Here is a 26,945-nt window from a genome sequence, read left to right on the forward strand (position 1 = left end):
AAAATCAAAGTGCCTGATCTGAAGAGGCTCCAGCAGATCTCTGATCTCCTGCACCAGCTAATTACTCTCACTCTTGTACAGCCCTTATCGATCAGGATCAGCAACACTTGCAGCTCATGAAAGGCTTTTTTGTTTGGTTGTTATCAGCTAAGGAGAGCTTGTCTGCAGGGGATAAAACACAACCCAGCCTCTCTTCTCCTGCTGGTGTCATTACAACACCCAGAACCTTGCAGCTGTAGCTCTCACCTCAACCTGCTCTGTTTGAGGAGCTCCAGACTTGAACAGGCAGGAGGCAGGGGCAGAGAGGAGGCAGGTCCCCATTTCCCACATGGAGCAAGCAGCTTGCTGGCAATCACAGAGAGCCTGCAGCAGCTCCACCACAGACTCATATCCCAGCTCTGCTGACCCACACCAGCCTGAGGAACTCACCTCTGCCCAGGGCCAAACCAGACCAAACCAGCTACACCACACTGCCTTAGTGCACCCACCCTGCACTAGATACTCCTCAGAAGACTCAGGCCTGTGCTGGCTCATTTGCTTAAATTTCCTTTAAGATAATGGAAGTTTTGTATTGATAACCAAGTTTCTTATCTCAGAAAAGCCAGCTTTGAAAAGCCAGAGCTTTGTTCAGGCTGCAGGCTCAGCATGCAGGGCCCTGGGTCACTGCAGAGAGCTGCTGCTGGAAAGGGAATTTCCCAATGGCTTTAGCTGCATGTCATTACCCCACAGCTCAGAGGAGACAAACCTTCCTCTGCAAAGGGGAGACCAAAACTGCCCCCCCCTTAGACACAGTCACAGGAGAACAGCAGCTTTTTCAGAGAATGCAGGAAATAAGGTTTTTTCTTCTTCAGCCAGGCTGACAGAAACTGTTTTAGCTTCTCGTGACTGGAATACTGAGCTGGCAGCTCCAGAGCAGCAGGGACAGTCACTGTGCTTCATCTACACTGTGCAAGTCAGCAGGGCTTTCCCCTGGGCCACACTTGTGTGTGCTCTGCAGTGTCTGCTCCTGGCCAGTGTCACTGCCAGCTCCTGCCTAGACAGCCCCTTTGTCTGCTTATTCTTATTCCTTACTCAGGAAGGAATAAAGCTTCTTCATGAAGATTCTTACTAAATGAAGATTCTCAGGTCCCAGCCCTAAAATCAAACTGGGATACCTGGCTGGCATATCCCTCCTGCCTGCTGATAAAGCATGGTGACCATTTCCTTCAACAAATTCATTAGCAGGGAGTGAAAACCCAGAGGGGGCACAGACAGAAGTGTAAAGAGGTCTCGCTCCTTAGTCCTTTTAGAAAAGGCACTTTTCACTGCATTCCCCTGTGGAAACCCTGGAGATCCAGCAGGTTAACACAAACGTGCTAACATTCATTTAGAAATGATACATATAAAACATTTCTACTGAGTTTCTCTATGAAAGCAAAATCTGCCCCACTGGAAGGGAGACTGAAGTTTAAATAACCCCAGCCAAGCACTGCTAGAGGGGAGTTAAAGTGGCAATTGCACATTTCCCTAATTGACAGAGATGCTTAAGCACATGCTTTAGTTAATGACACAAATAATCCAAACCTTCCCATCCAAATAATCCAAACCTTCCCAGCAAACTTTCCCACCCAGAGTGGTGTTGGCACCTCTCTCCACTGTTTTGCTGCTCTCTTGCTGTACCCATTAAGCCTCTGCCACTTGGATAAATTGCTGAAGCCCAAAGTTTTGCACCCCCAGCACCCCCCAGCCCTTTGGAAGAGCTCAGCTTCCCCTGTGCTCATTCCAGCTGAGCCCTGCTCCTGGCAGAAGCTGTGGTGTGGGTGCTGCCACTTGAGCACCCTCTGGAAGTGCCACCCTGCTGGCACTCACACAGAGGGCAGGGTGCCCTCCCAGCTCCTGAGGGGGAGAGCAGGGCCAGCAGCACTGGGCAGGTCCTGAAAGTGGGAGCAAAACCCCTTTCCTGTGAATGGCCCATGTCACCAGGAGCCCAGTGACACTTGGATGTGCCTGAGCAGCTCCTGACACTCCACACACCCCTGAGCCAGGCCTGGGACAGGGACACTAATCCAGAGCTCATCAATCAGTGACACCACCATGCCTGAACTCCAAATGGACTGCCAGCCCTGCAGGGGCCAGAGGAAGGGAGACTCAGCCATGGGCAGCTCTCCCTGACTCTCAGACCTTGAACAAGGCTGGGACTGTGCTGGTGGCAAAGTGCACCCCTGGTATTAGACACACTAAGCCCAGCCTAACTCAAGGGACAGCTCTGTGCCATTCTCTGGCTCAGGGAGCTCCTGGCTCTCTCCAGGGCTCTGTCCCAGCCTCCCACCATGCCTAAGCCAGGCTTCAACCCAGCTCTCATCACCTGGGCCACTCTGCCTCTCTCCAAACTTCCCCCCCAGCCAGCCCTCCTGCAGGAGATCTCCACCCCAGGCAAACTCCATGAAAAAGCAGTGAGGGCAGTCCCCAGACACACAGTGGTCACAGACCACCACCAGTGATGTAAAAGGTCAGCCCACATCTCCCACCACCTTGGCTCCCCTTCCTGCTCACCATTAGCACCTCTCAGGCTCCAACAGGAATCCAGGCTGCAACTTCCAACCTGATGAACCCCAAGCACCACTGATGCATTTGCTGCTGTGATGACTGGGAGCTTCAAGCAGCTGCATGGTTATTGAGCCTCCTAAATTGCACAACAATTATGGATGCTTACATTAAAACTACCTTGGAATCTCTGGATTGCCTGGCAACACTTTTCCTTCAGCATGCACAAACAGTGCACTTTTCCTCTTAATTATAGAATAATTGCCATGCATTTACCCAGCAGTTCAGAGAGAACACCATTTTAAACTTTCATTTGCTAATAAAATAAGTAGTTACTCAATGGTCCAAAACAAAGCATCCCATTGTTCTGTTGCTGGGAGTGCTTGGGCATCCTATAATTTATTGTTGAATTTAATTCTCTCTGCTTACGACTACCCACACTTGGCTGGGTTTTTTTTTCCTTGTGTACTAAACTCAAAGTCTCCTCTGAGCAGGAACTGTTCCTGCAGCAGCAGCCAGCACAGCAGAGCTTGACTCTCCCAGCTCAGGGACACAGGCTCTGCTGCAATCTGAATGCTAATGGGAACATAAAAAGGCTGCATCTTCATCCTTCAAGCTCTACTCAAAGACAGGCTTGAGATTCCCATTCTTGTATTAACTTCTACCAACTTTCTGGGGTGACCTGACTAATTTTGGCAGCAGCTGGAAGCTTCTGGTCTGTCAGACTTGCTAACAGTGATTTCATTGTTTTAGACAAAAGATGAGGTGGGGCTGCATTTCAATGTGGAGAGGGACTGAGACCCTCACACCATGTTCCTCTGCCTCAGCAAGGCCCATCATGCTCAGAGACTTGTTCTCCCCCAGTGGTTGAGAGTGAGTAATTCCTCTTGGTACTCTGGCTCCCTGGTTATTTTGTTTGCTATCCATGAGGTGTTGTGTTTTCAGAGAGAGAAAACACTCACTCCCTGTCCAGAACTTCCCTGACACTTAGGATTTTACAAGCCTCTGCCATAGCATCCCTTCCCAAGATAATTTTCCAGTCTTAAGAGCTTTGGTCATACCTCTGTACATGAGATATTCCAGAGCATCCTGATCCTCCTTCTTGGCCCTCATTTCTAGGGAGTTCTGCTTCTAAGACAGGCTGAGCCAACAAGCTGCAAATAATATTCAGGATACTCCTTGTCTGTACCCAAGAGCTCTCAGAGATCCAAAAAACTACAAAATAACATTTTCTACTTTCTTCTTTCCTTCATTCCAAATAATTCCCCAAATCTTGTTAGGCTTGCTGAGTGTCACTAAGTAATGAGCTGGCATTTTCAAGAGGAGTATCCAGAACAAAGCCTGAGTGAGAAGAGATAATTTAGAGCCCATCACAATGTATGTATTTTCAGGGTTGTTTCTCTCCCTCATGCATTATCCTGCAATCAGAAATATGAATTTTTATCTGCCATTTTATCATGCCATCACTTGCTACCATGGCATTTTCCTGCCACTCTTCCCAGTCAGTTCTAAAACCTCTCCTGAATAACTCAATCTCTTACTGCTCTCTACCCTTCTTCTGGTCATTCAGGAACACACTGAACAACCCAGCCCACGTGATGGGTTCCTGTTTAACTCTACTGGTGACTTTTCCCAGTTGTGGAAGCTGTATTCCAACTTTCTTGATTGTCTAATTATTAATCCACAAGACCCCATCCAACCTAAGAGATTTAGGAGCTGCTTTATGAGCTACTGTTGATGGATCTAATCAAAAGCTGTTTGGCAATTGAAACACAAGGTAATAACCTCTCTGCCTCATCCAACAGCCCCCCAGGGCCAAGATGCCCCTCCCCAGCTGAGCAGGGGTGTTGGACAATGCCCTTTTCTGACTCAGAGATGGGGTAACTGAGAGGTGTTTTAAAAACCTTTTATTCCATTTTCAGTCTCATAAGAAGGATGAGACAATACAGATGTTATAATTCACACTATCACAATTAGAAGCTGTTTCTTAATTACAATACACTAGAAGTGTTTCTTGTTTAGCCACACCATGCTGTGAATGCTTTAAAGCAAATCACCTTAAATTACCTCTTGTGGGTCCTACTACAATGCCTCTTTCATAGTTCTAGTTCTCCAAAGTATCTAGTTGTGGCATTCACATTCTCTGAAAAAATTCCTTTGCCCAGGGTTTTTCTCCTGGGAAGCTGAAAGGCAGCGAGAGGCCTCAGAGGAAAGGAAAACAATTCTGATCTCATTGGCTTCTCCTGTGCTGTGCTCATGTGGAATGTGTTTGGAGATTGTTCACCCACAGGTGATTGTTCCATTGCATTCTGCTGGGAGTTGTTTTCACTCTTTGGCCAGTTGAGGCCAAGATGTGTTGGGACTCTGGAGAGAGTCAGGAGTTTGCATTATTATCTTTTTAGCCTTCTGTCTGTATCCTTCCTGTATTCTTTAGTATAGTATTCTTTAATATAATCTAGTGTAATAAAGTGATACATTAGCCTTCTGAGAACATGGAGTCAGATGCATCATTCTCTCCCCTCATCAGCAGACCTGCATTTACATTACCCAGTCCTGTTTGCAAGGCCATCCTTTGAAAGTCCTTTCTAGCCCCACTTCTCTCCCAGCAATGTCTGTCCTATTCCAGGGCATTCCTAAGTCAGCATTTCTCATCTCAAGGTCTGCACACAGATTCCCACTGTGTGGGGCTTCTGGCAGGCTTGGAGAATTCTCCATGCATCCCTTTCCCCCCAGGGCCCGAGGCAGAGGCTCTGCCAGGGCTGGGTACTCACAGTACTCGATGCCCAGGACGATGTCTCGGAAGTAGAGCCGAGCCTGCTCCTCGCTGAAGGGCTGCTCACTGGGCACCTCCATGACAGGTCTGTGGGGGACAGGGACAGCCACTCAGTGCTCTGCACAAGGCCACCAACACCCCTTGTTCTGCATCACCACGTGCCAGCCCCCAAAAGGAGGGAGGTGCTGTGACAGGGTGGAGATGGGTGGCCCTGCAGGGGGATTGCTAATCCCACACTGGCAGCTGGAGCAGAAGAGCTGTTCCCAGCCTGCCTGGGCAGAGGGCTTCCCAACAGTGGGAGAGTTGTTTGGGAGGCAGGGAAGAAGCCAACTGACACAAATTGCTCACCCAGACAAACAGGATTGCAAGGATCAGGAAGCAGGATTAGAATCAGAATTTGTTGGCACAGACATTATTGGCTTAATATTGTTTGTGAAAGCTTAAATGAATTGACTGGGGGGAAGGAGGGGAATCAACCACCCACCAAAAAAACCTGGCAAACAAAACAAACATTCTTTCTGGAGGTGGTGATGCTTTGGTTACTGAGCTTGGCCAGTGATGGGTGGCTTTGCATAGCCCTGAGCCCTCATCATCATCAGGATTAACTGCTGGAGTCTGCACCAAATAGGACAAACTGACAGTCCCCATGGGAGAAGAACAAAGCTGGAGCTGGCCTTTGCCTTCCTGCTGAAGCTGCCCATGGCTGTGAGCACCAGCACTGCCATGAGATCCCAGGCAGCAGTGGGCTCTGTTGCTGTGCACTGCATGTCCTGCCTGCTGGGGCTCAGTCCTGCCACAATCTCATTGTGCAGAGTCTGCACAGGAACCACTGGCTCAAAGGTTAAATGGGAATATTTTCTGTGCATTGTGCTGAACTGCTTTAAAAGCCTATTTAGCTGCTCAGGGTTCAGCCACCACCAGAGCTCAGCCATTCAGCCCTGAACAGCCAAGGTTACCTGGTCAGCTTCTCCCCTCCTTTCCTTTGAATGCTGCCACTGCTGAGGGAAGCACAGTCTCCTCTACAAGCCCCTCTTCTGCTGAAAGCTGAGGGCAAAGAGGCTCTAAGAGCCAGTCAGAATCTGCTGTTCCCTGAATGGCTGGAGCTAAGGACTCTTGCTTTGTTTTTTGATGTTTACATTTTTGTAATGGAGTTTTCCCACATACTTTTTATGTAAATAATGATTGTTTTGCATTTCTTTTTGCATTTCTTTTTAAAAGAAGAAAAAATTAATAGATGGTTAGTTTGACTAGTGTGGCTGGAGAAGTAGCAATTTCATCCTCCAATCCACAGTCACTTTTGAAAGTCTATAAATATTGGAGTTCAAAAATAAACTACACTTTTTATACCTTGGATGTCACAGCTTCCTGTTGTTAATTTTGTGTCCTGTTGCAACAAAGGGCCTCACTGCACTGGGGGCTAACCCTGCCTGTGCTCACAGCTTGGCTTTACATGTGCACACACATCCACTGGCTGCAGCTGGATTTGACTCAGTGCTCCTGGGACACCATCCTGGCAGCCAAACCCTGCCAGGGAACAGCCCAGTGCCAAAGCCAGGCTCTGTGCCTCTTCCCCTCAGCACCCAGCAGCAAATCCTCCCTGCAGCATTTCCCTCTTCTCCCTGGCTGCCCACTGGATTGATGACCTTCACCTCCCATTTGCTTTTTCCTGCCACTGCTTTCCCTCCCTCTTTTATGCACGTTTTTCTGTTGCTGAAACCAGGGAGAGATGTGAGAGCAGGGCTGGCAGAGCCACTAATGGAGTCTAATTGCCTCCTGCCAGAGGCAGCCAGGCTGCACTTGGGTGAGCCACAGGTTCCCCAGCCTCAGCTGTTTCCAGGAGCTCCCTCTCCTCCAGGTCAGGCATCAGCCTGATCACCAGGGAGACTGGGGAGCCTCTTGCCACCAACCCTCTGCAGCTGGCAGCTTGTTCATGGGGCCAGAGAGAAAAAATCCCCTCTGGGGATCTCCTCCATCCTGGGCACAGAAATCCTGACCTCAGTGCAGAGCTGCAGAACCAGTGCAGGGGTAGCAAAGAGCAGAGAGGAACCTCTCACCACCTTATCCCCTCTTCTACTGTGCAAAATAAATGAGCCAAGAGCACAGCCCCCCATGAGAGGTCAGTGCTGAGGGCAGAGTGGGGCAGCAGGGGCCAAGTAAGCCTTGGTGCAAGCACTCACACCCCTTGTGTCAGAGGGAACCCAGCAGAATGTTCCCATTCAAACCCTTTTTTCCAGGCACCTGAGGAGGAATTGTCATAGAATTTGTTTTCCAGATCAGAGTCTGGCAGCAGGACATGTCCTCCCAGCCCATTTTTGTTCAGCACATCATTCCAGGCTGTAGCAACCTGGAATTTTTGGGTTTTGCCTGCCCTGCAGACAGGGTTTGCCCCACTGGACATATCAAACCTCCATTTCACATGGGAACCTGATGAAGAACACCAAAATTTTCAACAGAAGGGGTCCCAGGAGGGCTACTTACCCTTTCCTCATGAGGTCAAACACTGCAAGAAAAGGAAATAAACCATGAATGAATGAGAAGAGCAGCCTGGGCTTATTTGTTAGTCATCACCTACAAAAACACATCCATTCCCATACCTGCAAAATCAATTTATCTCAACTCATTTCTCTTCCCTCACCCATGACAAGGACACCAGAGGATGCAAAATGAAAATATTCATCTCTTCAGCACAGACAAATATCCCCCCTCCTGCCAGCTCTGCACAGGGACACAGTGGGTGCTAATTTATCACCCACAGGGCTGCTGCTCTGGGTGTCAGCCCTGGCTGATTTGAGCCCTGTTGTAGCTCCAAGGGAGGGTGTTTGGTGTGATATTCCCACTGAACTGCTGATAGCAAAGGAGATGCTGTAAGAACATGCTGCTCCATTTCTGCTGTGTCAATCAGCAGCACAGCCACAGCTTTGTCAGAGCCAAACACTCCCTGGCAGGAGCCACTGAGGAGGATTTGCTGCTGGGAGTTGAGGCTTGCAGAGCACATGAGTTTGTCTGGTTAGGAGGTTGGGGAAAAGTGTTTTCTCTGATCCTGCTCTGCAAACAGGAGAAGGATCTGCTTCTCTCTAGAGCAGGAGAGCTCTTTCCCTGTGAATTCCATGGGGATTTCCTGCTTCTCTCAAAAAATCTGAGCAGATCCCCTCCCCAAAGCACTGGGTGCAAACACAGCAGGGCAGCCTGAATTGGCTCACCTTGCCCTCCAGAAGCTGCAGCTTGTGGAACCATTTCATTATTCAACCTCTCTGTCCCTTTGCAGGCTGCTCAGTGCCTGCTGACATCCCAGCCCAGTGACACACAGCCCATCCCAAGTGCTCACAGCAGTCACAGGCAAGGAGCAAACACCTCTTCTCTACATCTGCTCTGCACTGGGGGTGTTTTTGGAAGGAGAAAGGTGCAGTTCTCAGCAGCTGGGGCAGCAGCAGGAGGTTCAGCCCTGAGCAGTGCCACTCCTGCTGCCAAGGGAGCTGCAGGGGCAGGAGCTGGGTGTTCCTGAACTGAGGGGAGCCCAGGCAGAGGAAAGGGGTGATGGAACATGGACAGCAGGGACATGGCTTCTGCTCATCACTCAGGGACCAGCACAACCTCCAACAGGACCAGGGGATGCCCCACCTGTCCTGCTGCTGTTGCTGCTGTTTCTGGGATGGCTCTCTGATTCCACAGATAGAGCTGGGTTGAGTTTTGGGGTTTTGTCTCCTCTCTGCAGCTTTCTACCTCATCTCTCCCCTTTCCTCCATCCCCAGGAGTTTAGTCCTTCAAACAACAGCCTCAATCACCCTCCCCACCACGAGTGCCATCACTTTGAGATGCTGCCAGATGCCACTGGGGCTTCTGCCCAAAGGGAAAAGTGGCCTTTCAAAGGCAAATTGCTTCATTTGCAAGGCAGAGTCCTCCTCCAGGCAGCTTCAGAAGTGTCCCATAATTATTTCATGAGGAGCAGTCTTTGAACCTACTTCATCAGGAAGCAGTTTGGAGAAGCAGAGATGTAAAAGGGTCAGTCATCCCCTCCTCCAGCCCATCTCAGAGGGCACCTCAGGGCCTCCCAGGCCTGTCCCTCAATGTTTTACCCAAAGGGGGGATTAGGGATGGCTGGCACTGCCAGGGTTTGGAGGAGAGGAAGACAAAATAGGTGGAATTCCCTCACCCTCTGCATAAACACCCAGTCAGGCACGGCTTCCAAAGGTGGGAGTGCTGCTCCCTTAGCAGGTCCTGAGCCTCTGGGAGCACTCCCAGACAGGACTGGAGTGACTCTGGAGTCACTACCACCATCCACAGCCTACAGAAGGTTCACAGCAGGAGGACAAGGAAACCATCCTGCACCCTTCTCTTCCCTGCTGGCTCCAGGACTGGAATCAGCTGGGACAGAGCAGCTGCCAGGTCTTTCCAGTGTCCCCATGGCCAAGAGGTGTGCACAGCTGCACTGACACAAGGTTGCCTTACCCTACTGCACGGGGCCTTTCCATCCCAGCTGCATTTACAGGCGTTTTAACTTGGCAGAAAACAAAAAAGTCTGCAGAGGTTGGCACAAGTTTCCTCCCGTATTGACCCCGAGTCCTGGCACGTGTCACCTGCACCACCAGGCCCAAGCCCAGATGGTTCTGTTAGCTTATGAGACTCACATACCCATGTACAAGTTGTCCTCTGCAGGATCATCAAGGACCTGAGAGATCACAGAGAAATAAGGAGAAAGAGGAAAAAAAAGTGAAAAACAGCAGGGAAAAAAAATTATTTTTAAGCAAGTAACAGTCCCAGTACATTGTGCTGGGCTGCAGAACACTGAGAACAATTTAGGTTGATATTTAGAGTCCTGAAGAGTGGGGTTTTGGAGGACAGGTTTTCCTGTCTCCAGAAAAATCTGGGGTTCTGCCTGTATTTGGAGAAACAGCCTACCAGTAAAGGCACTGCTTGTCCTAAACTGACCTCAGTCAACAATGAAAATGGCACTGGAGCCTTGCACTTGTGCACCTTCCCAGGCTTGTCTGCACACAAGTTTCAGTGACCAAAGCTCAGTGCCATTTCTAGCAGCACAGTGAGCTGCCTTCTCCTGGGCACCAGCCCAGAGCTCAGGCTGAGAGTGCAGTTTGTCCCACACAGTCAGTAAGACTTTGCTTGGAATCACCAGCCTAAATTTCTGAACATCTATTTTAAACCAGTCCTGGCTGAAGTAGGAACAGCTGAAGAAAAACCCTCTTGTTGCAATACAAACCAGATTTGTTTCAGCATAACTCAGGGTGGAGAAGCAGCTCACCTCTATCAGCTTAACAATATTGATGTGGTCCAGCTTCTTTAGGATGGCTATTTCCTGATAGACTCTGTCCAGGGGTGCCATGGGCTTGGGCTGCTCTCCAGAGGATGCTTTGGACCCTCTGGGAGGAGGCCGACCTGCAAGTGGGACAGCACAGTGAGGAATTCCTCCTTTGGCAGCAGCACTGGCCCCTCTGATCACCCCTCCAGCTGTTCTGCAAGATCTCATCACCTTGTTCTCATCCCAGAGCTCTGCAGGCTCCCAGCTGGAGCTGAACTCTCCAAGGCCCACTGAGAGCAGCTGCTCCCAGCTGGATCTGGGGCATCCCAAGGCCCAGGCTGCAGCCAGGTGCTATCCCAGGGGAAGGGAAGGAGGGGAACACCCTGCCTAATTCCAGTGCTTAATGAGGCCTCATAAACGGTGAAACATGGAAGAGTCACCACTTCAAAGAGACTCACAAAAATTAGAGCCAGGCATCCCATTACTGAGTGTGTTGGATTTCCCAACTGTGGCTGTATCTGCCCCCTCCCCAGCCCCTTTTAACCAGCTCCATTGTCACATGGGCAGCTGTCACAGGAGGCCACGTCCTGCCCCCCTTGCAGGCAATGTTTCTACAGAGAGATCTGGCTGAGGACCACAGGCAGAGCTCTAAGTGTGAGATACCCACGTGGAAATCCATACTGCTTCAAGAGCTTCTTTTTGGAGAGGACTTTCATAGCCTGGAGGAAGAAGAAAAAGCAGTGTTAAAACTGAACAGGAGCCAAAGAGCTGATTGCTGTGACCTGGAGTATGCTGGGCATCAGGGACTGGCTCAGAGCTGCTCCTCAGCCTAGAGAAAGGTTCTGGTCAGTGGTGGCCACACCAGACAGACACTGACCCAGGCTTTCCTGAAAGCACTAGCCATCTGTTCCATTCATCATTCCCCATGAAAAATTATGATTTATTTTCAAATGAACAAAGAAAAAGGAGCCAAATTTCTGCATTTGGGCCAGAAGCTTGAGGGAAGAGGTGGGTTCCTCTGTTTTGGATGATGCTCCAGCTCAGAGCCACTTCAAGGCTGCTTCATCTTATGTTTGCTCTTGTATAAGAAGGAAACTGAGCCCAGACAGATGAGGTGTGGGAAGGGGTCAGGGTAATTCTCCTGCCACCCAGCTGGCATTAGCATAGTGGCAAAAGGCAATCTGAATTTAACAAGCAGTTTTTGTGCCTCCATCTGCTCTGTGCATTAATAACCTTTTGGAGGGCCACTCCAACCCCCCAAGTGGCCCAGCAGATGAATATTTAATGAGAAACCAGCTCATGGTACAATTTGCTTGGGAGAACAGTCTGTGCTTCCAGGAGCTGGGATGGTCACTCACTCCTTCCCCTGCCCCAGGGGTTACTCCTGTTAATACAGCATCCCATAGGTAATTCCCACTGGAGTGACCCCTACACAGTCTACCTAACCAAGGAGCCCTGCAGCACACAGTCCAACTCCCAGGAATTTTGCATCAGTACCACAGAGGCAGGGTCTCTGCCCATTCCATTACCTGTTTTTAACCCCCACAGCAGGAACAGGTCACCAAAGCCATTCCAGTGAGCTCCTTCCCAAGCTGTTGTTCCTGGCAATGATGGCACCACGTGCCCAAACATCCCCACCTCCCATCAGTGCTCCCAGGTTCATGCCTGTTGAGAGGATTGTTATTTTTGGTACTGATCCATGAAATCCTCTGGATTTGCACCCATGTAATTGAGAGGAGACACTGAGCAGTGTTTCAATCCTGCCTGACAGCTCCAACCAACTGTTAGGAATGATGGTGTTGAGAGACAGACTCAGAAGTGCTTGTCATTGACTTAGCACAGCTCTGTGTCCAATGCAGGCAGCCAAATGACTCATGGTCTGCTGGAAGAGGATCCAAGATGTGCACAACCACCTCCAAATACGGCCAGGACCGAGCCTGGAGGACTTCCTACGCTTCCCATTTTATCTCTCCATCATGAAAATTTATGAGAAAAATCAAAGGAATTAGCACATCCATTTCTCTTTCAACCCTTGCCAACCCAGGAGGAGAACTCTCCCCTTGTTCCAATCCCATCTTGAGTCCTTGCTGCCCTCTGGCAAGGAGCTTTGAAAAAGGATGAAATAGAAGATGCAATTTGCTGCTGAAAGCTCCTGAGTTTGGGAGCTTGGGGGCCTCAGCCTGAGGAACTGAACCATCACCAGCAGCCATGCCCACATCAGGACAGTCCTTCCCAGGAGAAGCTGCAGGGAGCAGGAAGGCACAGAGAGGAGCCATAGCTAAGACAGGACTTGCTCTTGGGGACAGAAATGGAGGGAACAGGAGCTCCTGCTGCCACCCAAACTCCTTGAAGGACACTTGAGGGGCAGTGGGGGGTTACTGCATGGCAGGGGAGGTGACTGCAAAGCACCACTACTGCTGGAAAGAAGCACCAGGATGTGCTCATACCAGTTTTGGAGCACCAGGATCTGCTGCTGCACAGGCAGGGCTGGGTCAGAAGAGAGGACCTGTCCCACTGTGCTGACAAACTCAAACAGGGCCAAACAGCAAAGTTCATCATGCAACAGGCCAGAACCACTTAATTATCACAAGAGCAGAGAGGAGGGCACGTGGCTGTGAAGCCTCACTTAAATTACAGTGAGCTGGCAGGACCAGGCTTCCTCCTGACTGCTGGCTGCTGCACTGGCAGCACCTCAGGGATGCTTCAGCAAACCTCTCCTTCTCAGGGATGCTTCAGCAAACCTCTCCTTCTCAGGGATGCTTCAGCACACCTCTCCTTCTCAGGGATGCTTCAGCAAACCTCTCCTTCCAGGCTCAGTGCCTGACAGAGCCAAAGACATTTGTACTCACAGGCAGAGCTAATTACCCAGATAATGCCTTTCTGATAAAGAACCAGCTCAGAGCCAAGCTGAGGGATTTTGCTTCAGTCTTCTCAGGAAAAGAGGGAGCCTGGAGATTTCCTCCACACATCCTCCTCCTGAGCATGGACATGTCCCTTGGAGAAACAGCAGGAACTGAGTGCTTTTCTCTGATGTTTGTTTATTATCCAAGCTCAACCCTACAGCTGGAAGCCACGGGGCAGCTGCCTAAGGAAAGGAGATCCCAGGTTTATGGAGAGGAGGAATGCCTGTGACTCACAGCAGCAGGACCATGAGCTGTAATGACAGGGGCAAGAAGGCCATTGGTTTTGGGAGGGTGACAAAATGACTGAGCCAAGTGAACTTATCACCTGTCCTTGGTGATGCTCTCACATGCTCAGAATGTTTGCTAAGGGAGAGACCTGTGCTGCAAGGGCAGAAGCCTGTGCACAGTCCCTACCTACAGCTGCCAGGGGAGTGGGATGCTGCTCTAAAATCCCTACTAACCACCTAAACCCTCTGCTAGTGCATGAGGGCACCCTGTGGGAATGCTGAACAGACCAGAGAGTGTTTCCAGCTCTTCACCTGGCCTGCCTAACAACAACACCCCTCAGACAAAGCAGCTGAGAAGGAAGCTCTGCTGGCAAAGAGGAGTGTTAGAACTGAAAGAAAATCCTAAACCAGACAGGCTTAGCTGCCATGGCCTTAAAATCCTGTCCTGGGTTTTGTCCCACCAGCAGAATTCCACCATCAGGCTGTGCCCCATCCACACTGTGCCACCCCAGCAGGGATGAGTCCTGTCCCCAGGTGCCTCCAGGGATCCTGCTGTCACCTGGGTGAGCCAGAGCCTTCAGCTGAGCAGCACGAGGTGTTGGACTGAGCCAGAGATCCCTTCCCTGCTCCCCACTGCTCTGGAGAGCAGCTGGCAGTGGTTCAGCAGCTGTTATGTGAGCCAGGGGATGGGAAATGCAGGAGCTGTGCCTTCCCTTCCCTCCTGGATGGCAACCAAAGTGGCTTCTCCAGGGGCTGGAAAGTTCAAGGCTTGCTGCTGGCCTTCTCAGCAACAGCCCTTTGTTCAGCCACTCCTTTCAGAAACTTGGAAGGAATTTCTCCCCATCACTGGGACTTGGTAGGAAACAGCCCTCTGTGCAAAGACTGTTAGGTACAAACAGAGGCAGAGAGCACAATCACACAAATCTTGTTTCTTAGGAAACAAGATTTAAAAAGAAGGATGAAAAAAAGAAAAATCCACTGACAATCTAAATGCTGTTGCTTTATTCCAGCAGTAGCATAACAAATGCCCATCATCACCACTTTTCTTTGCAAGCTGATTTAGAGATTGAAAATAGGAGGAAGACATGACCTGAGGCATCAAAGAATCAAATTCCATCAGCACAATGATTCCAATCTAGATCTCTCCCTGGACACATTTGCCTTTGCTTTTTATTTGCTGCTTTTTCACAGAACTTGGCCTTTGATTTTTCCCTTAGTCATTGTCAAAGCATCTCCTTCAAACTGAGACACTGAAACCTTTCCAGAGTGAAGGGTTCCTTGGCAGAGCCCCACAGCTGTGACAGCTTCATGTGCCCCAGGAGCAGCAGGGCCCTCTGCCCTGGCAGCCAGCTCTGCTTTCCAGTGGGGTCTCCTCCTTGGAGGGAGCACTGGCTCACATGCCTGGTGCAGAAATTCCAGTTTCCATGGCCTGACACATTCCCTGCATCCAGTGATGTGAGCCAGGACACTTCCCAGCCCTGCCAGGCACTGTGGTGCTCACAGCAACCAAGGGCAAAGCTCTTAGAAGCACTCCCTCATCTTTAATGGAAGGTAAAAAACCCACAAAGTAAACACAACCCATCTACATCTTTTCCCAAATGTGGTGCTTGAATTTTTTTCTTGAGAGTTTTTCCTAATTCTAGGCCAGATCCAAAAGTCATTAAAGCAGCAGCAGCCTTTCCTTTGGCTTTGACAGGAGCTCTATTCAGTCCTTGCTCCCTATAAACTCTGCCTTTTTGAAGGGAGCTAGCAAAGGCTCCCACACCTCAGCAAGAATCAGGAGCCACACTCTGAATTATACTCCTAAATAATTGTTTTTAATTATTTTTTACAATGTTGGTCCTTGTTATTGCAGCACACTAGCTTCAAGACAGTAAAGGCAGCAACAGCCTGGCCTCATGCTGAACCACTGCAAATGAAAATCAGTTCTAGAAGCAGAATATCATAGAGTGATTTGGGTTGGAAGGGACCTTAAAAATCATCAGTTCCATCTCCCTGCCATGGGTAAGGACCCCTTCCACTAGACCAGAGTGCCCCAAGCCCATCCAACCTGGCCTTGCTCACTGCAGGAAATCACCAAGGGCTGATTTCTCCAATCACTTCTTACTGCTTTTCAGCACTGAGACAAAAATCACCCTCCAGAGCTAAATCTGGGGGAAAACAAACACACAGAAAAGGCCCTTCCCAGCTGTTAGAATCCCAATTGCTTCTCTTAACTGCTGGTGAGAGTCATTAGGCACCCCTGGGTGCAGTGCTGAGGAGCAGGGATGGGAAGGACAGCAGGGCACAGGATGGAAGCTGTCTCAGCTCTGGGAGAGCTCCAGGGCCAGGCACAGCAGGTGGAGAGCTGAGCAACCATTAGCCAGTGATGCAATCAGCTGTTCCTCTGAAGCTCTGAAAAGTCTGCCAGCTCCTGAGCTGGATTCATGTCCTGGAAAAGCAGAGGGGTCTCCACCAGGCTTGCCCTCCAGAAAACAAGCACAGCTGGCTGGGAGGATGAGGGTGCCAGGCATGTGTCTGCCCTGGGGAGGGGGACAGCTCCCCCTGCCCTGCCAAGAGGGGAACAAGGACAAGGGACACAGAGTTCAGAGTTCCCTCCCAGCATCACCTTCCCAGCCTAGGATCAGCTCAACCCCAAAAGGAGGATGGGGTGAAGCCAAGAGCACATCACTGCAGGGCTGGCACTGAGGGGGTCTTTGTGCCCTGCCTGCCCCCAGGTGAGCCTCAGGTGCCCCTCCTGGGCTGCAGCACCTTTAAAGTGTTTGCTTAGATTAGAATCCAAGATCAAGGGGGGATTAACTAACACACACCAGGCTGAGCTGCACACAGCCTTTCACTTTTGGTTTGGATGTGACCAGCTAAATCTGCCTCCATGGGGTTAATCTGCCCCCAGAACAGGGACAGGAATGCAGCAGGCAGTGCTACCCTACAGCCAGCTCTCCCCTGCTGAGCTGTAAGAGATGCCCTGCCCACCACTGGGCACCTCAATGGCATTTCCTAAAGAAAAGGGCAGTGCCCTGCAAGGATCCTGTAGGATTGCACAACCCTTACATGGCAAAATGTAAGGATGACAATTTTCAAAGGAAAAGTATTTTCAGCTGGCAATAAACATGATTTATGGATGTGATGCATTCCCACTCTGTGCTCCTGGTGCTGGCATGCCTGTGCTGGTGGGACAGATGGATCAGGGAAGCCAGGGCTGGCACCACCACTCTCTGCAGAACAAACCATCCTGCTGCAGGGCATGGCAGGGAGGATTTGGAGGGCAGCAGAGAAAAGGAGCCATTGGAAAAAGCTCTGGTGCAGCTGTGAATCAGCTTGGAAAGGATGGGAGATGGAAAGAATTGTGGCTCCTTTCCTTGGCCAGCTCCAGGGCACCTTGTCCAGGTTTTTGTCTCATCTCTTCCATCCTTCATTTCAAGACATTCCTGCTGCAGTTCCAGAAAGGCTGAGGAATACCCACAGGCACACAATTCCCACCTGACCACTTCAGCCTGGTGTGTCACTTGTAATAAAGAGTCAGGGAGGAAAAACTACCTGGGGAGCAGTGGGGAATGAGCAAGCTTTATGTTCCACAGCACCTTCCTGTTGCCCTTTGTCCCAAGGCAGCACACCAGCCTGCCTGGCTGCTCTGGTGGGCTTTTTTCATCCACAGGCAGGAGCAGCAGCAGCACACTCCCACCAAATAGTGTGGAGCAGCAGGGCTGGGCTGGGTTGAGGTTCAGCAGCACTGCAAGCACACAGCTCAGCAGATTCCTGCTCTGGCATCCATCAGAAACTGCTGGAAGTTCCTTCCAGAAGCCTCCAGGCACAGCCACACATAGCAAGGAAGTTTTCCTTCCTTCCAGCTCCTGCTCTCAGCCTGAACAAAACAAGCCACAGGGCAAGCCCAGGGACATGAGCACATCTGCAGGCAGATTTCACAGGAATTCCAGCTGGGATGGCTGGGATTCAGCTCCCTCTGAAAGGGGAGGCCCAGAGCAGGAGCCTTTTGGAGTATGAAACTCTCCAACTCTGGCTTTGTTAAACCCCAAGATTTGCCTCCAGTCTTGCAGCCTACACCTCATGCCCTGGCAGTGAGCCTGGTTCACTGTCCCCCAGGCATGCCCAGGGGGTGGGATGCAGGGAGCCTGGCAGTGCCCAGCCACAGCACACTGCTCAGCCTTTTCCTGGGAAACTGCCCCATTTCCTTACAAAACACCCCTGCTGTGGGATTCACATTCTCTGAACCTGAGAGAAGCAGTGAGAGAAGCAGAGAAAAGAATGATCAAAGCAATCCTTATCTCATTGGCTGCTCCTGTGTTGTGCCTAAGCAGAATGCAACATGGAGATTGTTTGCCCACAGTGATGGTGTTGTGGTTCCTTGCCCTGTCAGGGCCAGGTGTGTGTGTTGGGACTGTGGGCTGACAGTCACCAGATTCTGTGCAGGGTTGAGTGCTTGGCAGATTCAGTTTAGATGTAACGTAACATAGTGCAATATAGCACAGAATAATATAGCACAATAAAGTAATTATTTAGCCTTCTGATATTCATGGAGCCCTCCTCACCATTCACAGAGAAATTCACCTTCACAGAGAAAAGCAGGGCACATCTTCCCAAGAATATTTCTGAGATTCACATTCTCTGAACCTCAGTGAATGATCAAAACAATTCTTATCTCATTTGCTGTGCCTGTTTGTGCCAAAGTGGAATGCAATGTGGAGATTGTTTACCCACACGTGGTGTTTTGTTCCTTGGCCTGTCAGGGCCAGGTGTGTGTGGGGACTGTGGGCTGACAGTCATGAGATTCTGGGCAGTTGGGTGCTTGTGCAGATTCAGTTTAGATGTAGTGTGATATAGTATAGAATAACATAGTATAATAAAGTCATTAATTAGCCTTCTGCTAACCATGGAGTCAGATGCATCATTTTCTCCCCATCAGTGGGCTTGCCCTGATTTACTGTATCCTGCTCCTTCCAGGCCAGGCTTCCAATGCACAGCAGGTGCTGAACACCACCACCCACATGTCTCTAATTTCAGGTGACCTGTTTCATAGCTAGCAAATGCCAAGGCAGATCAGCAGCATGTTCTGCCTGTTACATAAGGCACCCACCCATCCCTCCCTCGCAGCAGCTCCGTGCCCAGCGGGAGCCTCAGCTCCTGCAAGCCCCCCAAAATCCCAGGGACAGTGCTGAAAGCAGCCAGGCAGAGAGCAGCCAGCTGCCAGGGGGGACAGCAGCACGGAGAGGAGCAGAGCAGAGGAACACTCACATAGTACTTGTCATCGTTCTCATTGTAGGCCAGCTTCACCACGCCGTAGGAGCCCTGAAAAGGAACAGGAATTGCAGGGTCAGCTCAGCAGCTCCACCTCATCCTCCTGCTGCTCCAGGCTGGGGTGATAGATGGTTTCTTCCAGCCAAGTCTCATAAGCTTTTAGAGATCTGTATCACACTCAAGATAGCCCAGCTACTTTAGAAAGCATAAAATTAGCGAGATGGCTTCTGTAGTAATGCTGGAAACAGAAAAAGTTTTAATAAAAGGCAGAATAACAAAACTCTTTACAGAGAAAAACTGAGCCAGGTGCAAGAAGTTCTTGCTCCTAATAAAACACTTTACAAAAGCAATTAGTTTCTTTATTCTCTTTATTTTTAGCAAATTGCTTAAGCCAGACTTTTTGGCTCCTGTCCTATGGCTCTCCTGAAGTTTGAAGTCTCCTAAATTCTATGAAGTGTTTTTTTACCAAATCAAAGAAAGAAACTTCTACACTTTTTACCTTTTTAAGGGAACAAAAGATAGTTTTGTCTCTCTGTCAGCAGAGAGCACATTCCTGTACTGGAGGACCACAGCTGGGAAAAAACCCCACAACTCCCTTGGCCCCAGGCCATGCTGAGCCTGAGCAGCCTCAGGTGCTGTGACCCTACAGCAGGGCTGAATGCTTGGGCAGCTCTGGAGGATCATCCATGTCTGGAGGAGTTGAGTGCTAGCCCACCACCCCCTGCCCTGAGCCAAGCCACCACGTCTGTCTGAACCCACACAGGGGTGGGCAGCAGAGAGAAGCAGTTTCTTGGTGCAAATTTGGAAATTCTGCATGAACACTTCTCCTGTTTTCACCAAGCACATGCTGCCCAGGCATGGACTGCTGCTGTACCCACAGCTCCAGGGACAGCCTGAAGCCAAGCTCCACCCAAACTGCTGCTTTTTCAAAGTCCCAATAAACACTCTTTTTATGCAAGCAGGATGTGATCAGGTATTATTCCTGATATATGTCTATTGAATAAATGAGTGGGATGAACACCAGGGCTTTCAAAATATTTCTCTTGACTTCACTGAGAGCTGAAATAAGGTTCTGGTCTCAGGGGAGACTCACAAGCCATCTGGCTGATCCAGAAGCACAGCAGACCCTCTACCAACCTCACAGTGCCCACCTGCTTGCTGTGACCCACAGGGAAGGAGGGAGCAGGGACAAATCCACCTGAGAGAAGGTTTCACACTCTCCTTAAATCACACAGAAGCCCAAAGTGGGTCTGAAGCTGTGTGTGGGTTTGGGATGGCACCTGCTGTGCCAGCAGTGCTACCTGCAGCTCCCTCCCCCTGCCAGCAGCCAAAGGCACAGCCCATGGCACAGATGGTGGGGGGGCCACCCCACAGCCTGGGGCCTCTCATTTTGGAGGCATTTGGGCTAATTAAATTAAACTTGTGCTGGAGGTGTCTGCAGCTGAGGGTGCAGCTCCAGCTGCAGAGGCAGGCACAGCTCCCAGACAGCAGCACTGCCTGTGCAGCCGTCTGCAGCGGGGGCACACGGCCAGAGGTGCAGGTGTCTGAGCTGCTCACCAGCCCAGACCTCCAAAGAACTTCACAGGAACCACTTGTGAATCATTCTGCAGCTTTTAAACATGCACTGGAATTAAACAAACATTTCATGGGATGTAAAAACTTTAATTAGTCCTGATGGGGAGCAAACACCTGCCCTGATCATTTTTTGGGTTTTTGTTTCCTTGTTGTGTTGTATTAATGTATCAAAGGTTCTTAGTGTTACATTTGGCAAGCAAACACCTCTGAAAGGGAGCCAGCTTAGGCACCTTCTGAGGGAGGAAAAATAAATCTAGATTTCAAAGGAAGGAACTTCACTGAGACCTTGAACAAAACTTGCTCAAACTAATATGGAAAAAAAACCCCTCAAAAACAATAAAAAAAAAAATCCCCAAACCAAACACAGCTTGCAAGGAGCCTTGGCCAGTGATGTCCCTTGGGCTGGCACAGCCTTTCCAGCCCTGCTCAGATGTGTGACACAGGCTGGTGTGAGCAGCATGAACCCCAGATCTTACCTTGCCTATTTCACTCTGCAGCTTGTACTGGTTTAATTGCACACAGTCCTGCAGATCAAAAGGAGAACATAATTAGAGTATTGGTAAAGGAAATGACTGAGTTTGAATCAGGTTCAAGTAGTAGCAGAGTGCTAAATAATTAAAGACCTAATCTCACTTACACTGGTGTATGTTACACTACAAGCACTGCTTTTTTTTACTTTCTTTCTTTCTTTTTTTTTTTTTTTTTTTTTTTGACAACCCAAGACAAAACAATTATGGGCTGAATTCTGATTCTGATTGTGCTGGTGTAAAGCCATCCCAGTCCCCCAACACTGCCCTAGGTTCAGCCCAGCAGCCCCTGGCCTGTTTACTTTAACCCTCTCTGCTGGACTGTGCTCAGTGCCAGGCAGGAAAATTCCTGTCCCAGCTTCCCTGGGCTTTCAGAGCCTGGCAGCCCCCAGCATCCAGCCCAGGGTACCAGCATGAGCCTGTGCCCTCCCCAACACCAGCCTGGCACACACAGAGCCCCTCTGGCTGTGCCTGCACCAGAGGAACCCTCCCCTGCATGGTGGGCTGCTCCTGCAGGGGAGCACACAGAGCCCAGATCCTCTGCTGGGCAACACAAACTGTAGGGAAGGGTGAGAGTTTGACAAGAAAGTCTCACAGCTATGTGTGCTTGGCAGGAAGATTTTTGAATGTAGAATCTGAAGAAGGAATAGAGATGGAAGCAAGTTTTTATAAAAAAGAAAAGAATTGCTGAGCCAGTCTGACTGGGTAACCAAGGAGTCAAAGGGTGTGTTATTAGAAGGGGTTTTTATGGCTTAGAGCAAAGGATAAACCCACCCAAACAAGAAGATGTTTTTACCAAGCAGAAAGAGAGCACAGGCAAACAAGGCAGCAAATGTGGCAGGTAGAAAAAAGGGCTCAGAATTTTCAACTGCAAGAAAACTGAAAAACAACTTCTAGCTTAGACTGCAATGTACTGACTGTGAGTGATTGGAGAACAGTAACACGAATGTCTTTAATTATAGTAGTTATGATGGGCTATAGGTAAAAGTTAAGGTATAGATTGGTTGTGCTGTATGAAGATGCTCAGCAAAGAAAAGTCTAGAATGCAATGTAACCTAAACTCAGGGTGTCCAGGCCTGCCTGCAGCTGGAGCTGCCAGCTGTGGGCACAGCTCTGTCACCCACCACCCTGCACTGCTGTAACACCTTGGGTCCAATAAACTGCATTTGGAGAGCTGCCAGGAGTCCCACATCCCTCATTCAGGCTCTTACATCAAACAGTGGTACTGACACAGTATTTGCTAAGATCAATCACCCCAGAGCAGCTCTGATCTCTGCTGCTGAGGAATCCAGCCATGAAAACCCAGGGATGGAATGTGGGGATGGGGTGCTCAGCTCCTCTACAGACCAGGGGTGGAAAAAGGGGAAAACAAGGTGGAACAGAAGATCCACAAAGCCAGCTGGTGCTGAAGCCACCCTTCCTTTGGAGCTGCACACCTTGCTGCAGAGCCAAGCTTGGGCAGAGCTGGAGCTCCTGCTGGCACCTCTGCAGTGCTGGCACCAGGCACAGTGGCTGCAGTGGAGTTTGCCTTGTCCTCACTGAGCTGCACTGCAGGGCAGGGAAGAGCCCCCACCTTGATGGGGTGAGGAAAAGGAGGATTTTCCAACCCAGGACAAGGTGTGGGCTGAGCCTCAGATGGAATGCACTTCCCAAGCCAGCATTTGTGAACATTTCTCCCCAAAACTGCCAAGCACTAAAGCAGGCTGGAAATTCACAGCAAGCCTCTGCACTAGTTTGGGAACAAAGCTGATATAAAACATGCAGACAGGTAGATTAGCCTTCCCAAAAAACTCAAAATAGCCCTACCATTTGCAGAAGCAGCACTACAACATAAAAGCAGTGCCAGATGCCTTCAGTCCATTTGTAAGAACAGGAGTGTGAGTCCCTGCAGCATTCCCACCAACAACAACACTCCTCTGCCTCTCAGGACCAGCACAGGTGTGGGAGATAAAAATTTTGACTCTCCTCCATCACCAACCAGAAAGCATTCCTAATGCTCCTGACTCAAGAGACCATCACAATGAAAGGAATGGGAACTGATGACTTTTTTCCCTCATGGCTTGTCAGGAAAACAAGGAGTGGTTTAAATCTTGATCTTGTTGCCAGGGAAGGAAGTTTTTTCCAGCTCCCTGACAGGGAAGAGCAGCCATCTGTGAGTAATGGGGCCATAGAAGTGTATTAACTCTGCTGGTAGCAAAGCACATTTCTTTCCAAAGGTAAAAACCAATCCATCAGAACTAGGAGCACCAGGAGAGGAGAAAGCATGACCCAGCAAAAGCCAAGATGCAAGGCATGAGGGGCCTGAAAGATGACCCTCCCCAAAGGAGGGGACAGCATGCAGGAACCCAGGATGTGGACACGAGGAGGACAAATTCCTCTGCAACATGTGCCAGCAGATTCACTTCCCAGTGTGAGGCTGTGGTGATTTTCACAAATTCAACAGCAACACTTTTCTAATGATGTCTCTTGTTCTGGTTTCTCTGTGCTCAGCTTTGTACCCCTCACCCAGTCCTGTGAAAATTGCAGTGCTGCAGAGGGTGAAACTCCCACTGGAGCAGCTGGAACAGGCAGGAGAAGTGACCATTCCTCCAAGAAGGCCTCCAACCACCTCACATCTCCTGCTCTTCAAACCAGGTCTTGCTAGGAGGCCTCCTCCCTGAGCAGGGATCACTTGCAGGAGCAGATGAAGCCTTTCACACACAGCCATCAGCCCTTTGCTCTGCACTCAGGATCCTGTTTCAAGCCAAGATGGCATTTCTAAAGCACCAAATGCTGCTTCTTCTTGCTCACAGACTGCCAAGGAAGCCATGGTGGCATTTTTTCCACCTTCCAGAAGGAGCAGAATCCTTTGTATGGGTTGCAGTCCATCCATCCATCCATCCATCCATCCATCCATCCATCCATCCATCCATCCATCCATCCATCCATCCATCCATCATCCATCCATCCATCCATCCATCCATCCATCATCCATCCATCCATCCATCCATCCATCATCCATCCCTCCATCCATCCATCCATCCATCCCTACTCACAAAGCAGGAGCAGAGACTCTGCCTTATCCCTGTGCCACCAATTCCTTTGCCCCTGACCTCCCACCACCCCTCCCACCTCTGGCCACAAATCACCCTTCTTATCCCCACCAGCCTGAACACCTGAAGCATCTCCCTGGTGCTTCACTGCTGCTAGATGGAGCTTGTGGCACCAGAACCCCCCACTTTTGGGGACAGTTTTTTGAAAGGGGTGGATAAACCCTGGGAGGGAACACCCAGAAAGTTCCAAGGGAAAGGCAGTGACCAGATGTGCAGCACAGCCCCCCAGAGTTCACCCCTTGGAAGGTCCATCACTCTTAAAAAAATCACTGACATTTTTCACAGCATTTTTTTACCCAAATGCAATGCAAGAATTTTGGATTATGCAAGTAAATGAAATGATTAATTCCTCTACTTTCTTTAAAGGAACGAATAAATAGTTTGGTCTTTCTTTCAATTTAGTGCATAACAAATAGGTGACACTCACTGTCACCAGCTGGCCCACAGCCCCAGTGCTCTCCACTCAGGTAATTCCTGGTGGGAAGCACCATCCCCTCAGCCTCTGCAGGGCTTCCAGCCCTTGAGCTGCACACAGCAAAAATCAAACCAGATTATAGGTGCTTTCTGTGGTTTTTTCCTCTTGCTGAAAAGACCATAATTCACTGCTGAGTGACTCCTGCCACGTGCTGCTGCATTCTGGAAGGGTTGTTATGCTGTTATTTGGTTCTCCTGCAGGAAGTGGGATAATTGTCCTATTCCTTTATCAGAGAGAAACACCTATCTCTGGCCAAGTGTTTCTTTAAGATAACATTGTACAATTCTCTTGATTTCATCAGGCTGATGTATTTGCAGCTGCTGATAAATACAAATAGAGCAGGACTTTAATGAGATCCCTTAGTGAAAAGCTGTCACCAAATTAGACTGAGCCAGCCCAAGAGTGCAATAATTGTTTCACCTTAAAAAACAAGATGCCCTCTGTGTTAACAAGTCCAAGGTATTAGCCCAGAGAGGAAGGAAGGGAAATCAATGCCACAGAAAACAAAAATTGGTTCAAAATCATAAAGCACAGTGCAGTCCAGGCCCAGTTCCAGAAATCCACTGTGGCCACCACTGGGTGACAAAAACCCTGAGAAACTGAGAATGGAGCCTTTGCTGTCCCAGGGGAGATGCAGGGGTGGGAAGGGAGAACCAGAGATGATTTCCAAAATCAGACCTTTCTGAAAACAAACATATCTGAAAACAAACAGCCTACATACATATAATGGAAAATACATATATAATGGAGAATACATATATAATGGAGAATTTTGTCCCCTAAACAAAGCCAAATTCCCCAATCTAAAAAGAATTTCCAGCAATTCAGAGATACACCTTAAAGAGAGGCATGGAAGAAAAATTCAGAGATACACCTTAAAGAGAGGCATGGAAGGAAAATGAGGAAACACTGGTTTAAACTCATCCTGCCTAGAAGGGGAAGTGAAGGCAGTTCTGAAAACAGGCAAAAATGAAAATAAAAGCCAGAAAATGGGTATTGAGGGCAGCAATGAATTCAAATTAGAAAGTTGTTCAGGCACAGAGAAGGATAGACAGGAAGCCCAGACCGAGTGGTGGTAAGAAAATAAACAGATTTTGAAACAACATGCAAAAAGAAGTGCAAAAAGAAAGCCCAGCCCTGCTGCAGGGGCCTGGCCATGGCTGGGCAGAGCTCAGCACTGGGCTCACCCACCTGAGGCCCCAGAGCTGATGCAGGAGCCTGGGACTCGTGGGACCAGGGCAGACCCTGCCAGCCCCCCTCCAGCTGCAGCTTTGGGCTTTCTCCTCCTCTCAAACCTCACCCTCAGACAAGTTGGAAATGCAACTTTAAATAAAGGTTAATTAATCCAAGGAAAAGAAATTAGCCATGTGAGGGAGTCTTCTTTGAAGAAATGTTTTCCAAGTATCTGTAATCTTTTCAAGAGCTCTGGTTTGAACACCACAGTAAGGGAAGCTCAGCTCCTGCCTGAGTTCACCTGTGTGCACAGCAAGGAAATCACTCTGTGAAGAAAAGCAGGCAGGTCCCAGGCCCTGGAGGAGTGTGAGACCTGGGTCAGCACCGAGGCACTGCCTCTCAGCTCTTGGCACCCACCAGCTGTTCCAAACCAGCTGGCCAAACAAGCAGGGGGCTGTGATAAAGATGAGAAAAAACAAGGAAAGAAAGGACAAAGAAGTGATTTATTTTCCAGCCTCTGGAGTAGGCCATGGACAGTCCAGCATAGGAAAATCCCCTTGGTCAGCTCGTTCTCCTCCCTGCATCTGCAGGCCAGGAGCATCTCCAGGGAGGGAGAAGGCCCTGGCCTGACTCATCCTCTCCAGTCCTGCTGGAGCACACACAGCTGCAGCTGATTACCATGGCTGCAGGGACACCTGGAATGGTCTCCTACATCCCAGAGGGTGGAGAGACAACGTGGACACCAGGGCAGGGGGATCTGGGATTCAGGGAGAGGAAGGGACATGTGAAAGGGAAAGGAAATGCAACTGGAAGAGACTGGAGAAGAGACTGTATAAAGCAATTAACTGTGCTGGCAGGTCTGGGGAGAAAGCCTGAAAAAAGACATATTTTATTCTTCTCCTAGCCACACTTCAAGTAAGGTTTTCTTGGCTAACTAAAAAATTGCTTTAAAATAGCAGAATAGAAAAAAAAAAACCAAAACCAAACCAAAACAACAAACCAAACCCACCAGCACTGCACTTTCCAACACACAGCACCTCTCCCCTCTCACAGATCCAAGACCTGCTGTTATAGATGGGACAAGCTCTGTCAGTCACACAGGGACAAGATTTCAGAGTCTTTCCCTGCTACATACAAACACCAGGGCATCATCTGGGCAGCAAGGCAGAAGCT

The 26,945-nt window shown here is 49.5% G+C and overlaps 1 protein-coding gene across 3 annotated transcripts in view; it reads right to left on the reverse strand.

The window, feature by feature from the left end:
• Positions 1–26,945, reverse strand: part of CAMKK1 (calcium/calmodulin dependent protein kinase kinase 1) — a 93,276-nt gene that overhangs the window by 23,318 nt on the left and 43,013 nt on the right. For all 3 annotated transcript variants that reach the window (XM_030231833.2, XM_009094892.4, XM_050981862.1), the window contains exons 3-9: positions 20,982–21,029; positions 18,928–18,981; positions 11,215–11,266; positions 10,551–10,684; positions 9,926–9,962; positions 7,775–7,796; positions 5,295–5,383 (exon numbers count right to left, since the gene is read on the reverse strand). In XM_030231833.2, the coding sequence (XP_030087693.1) occupies positions 5,295–5,383; positions 7,775–7,796; positions 9,926–9,962; positions 10,551–10,684; positions 11,215–11,266; positions 18,928–18,981; positions 20,982–21,029 (436 nt within the window). The remainder of the gene's footprint in view (positions 1–5,294; positions 5,384–7,774; positions 7,797–9,925; positions 9,963–10,550; positions 10,685–11,214; positions 11,267–18,927; positions 18,982–20,981; positions 21,030–26,945) is intronic.

This window comes from Serinus canaria, chromosome 19, assembly GCF_022539315.1.
Source record: "Serinus canaria isolate serCan28SL12 chromosome 19, serCan2020, whole genome shotgun sequence".
In the NCBI taxonomy this organism is placed as follows: domain Eukaryota; kingdom Metazoa; phylum Chordata; class Aves; order Passeriformes; family Fringillidae; genus Serinus; species Serinus canaria.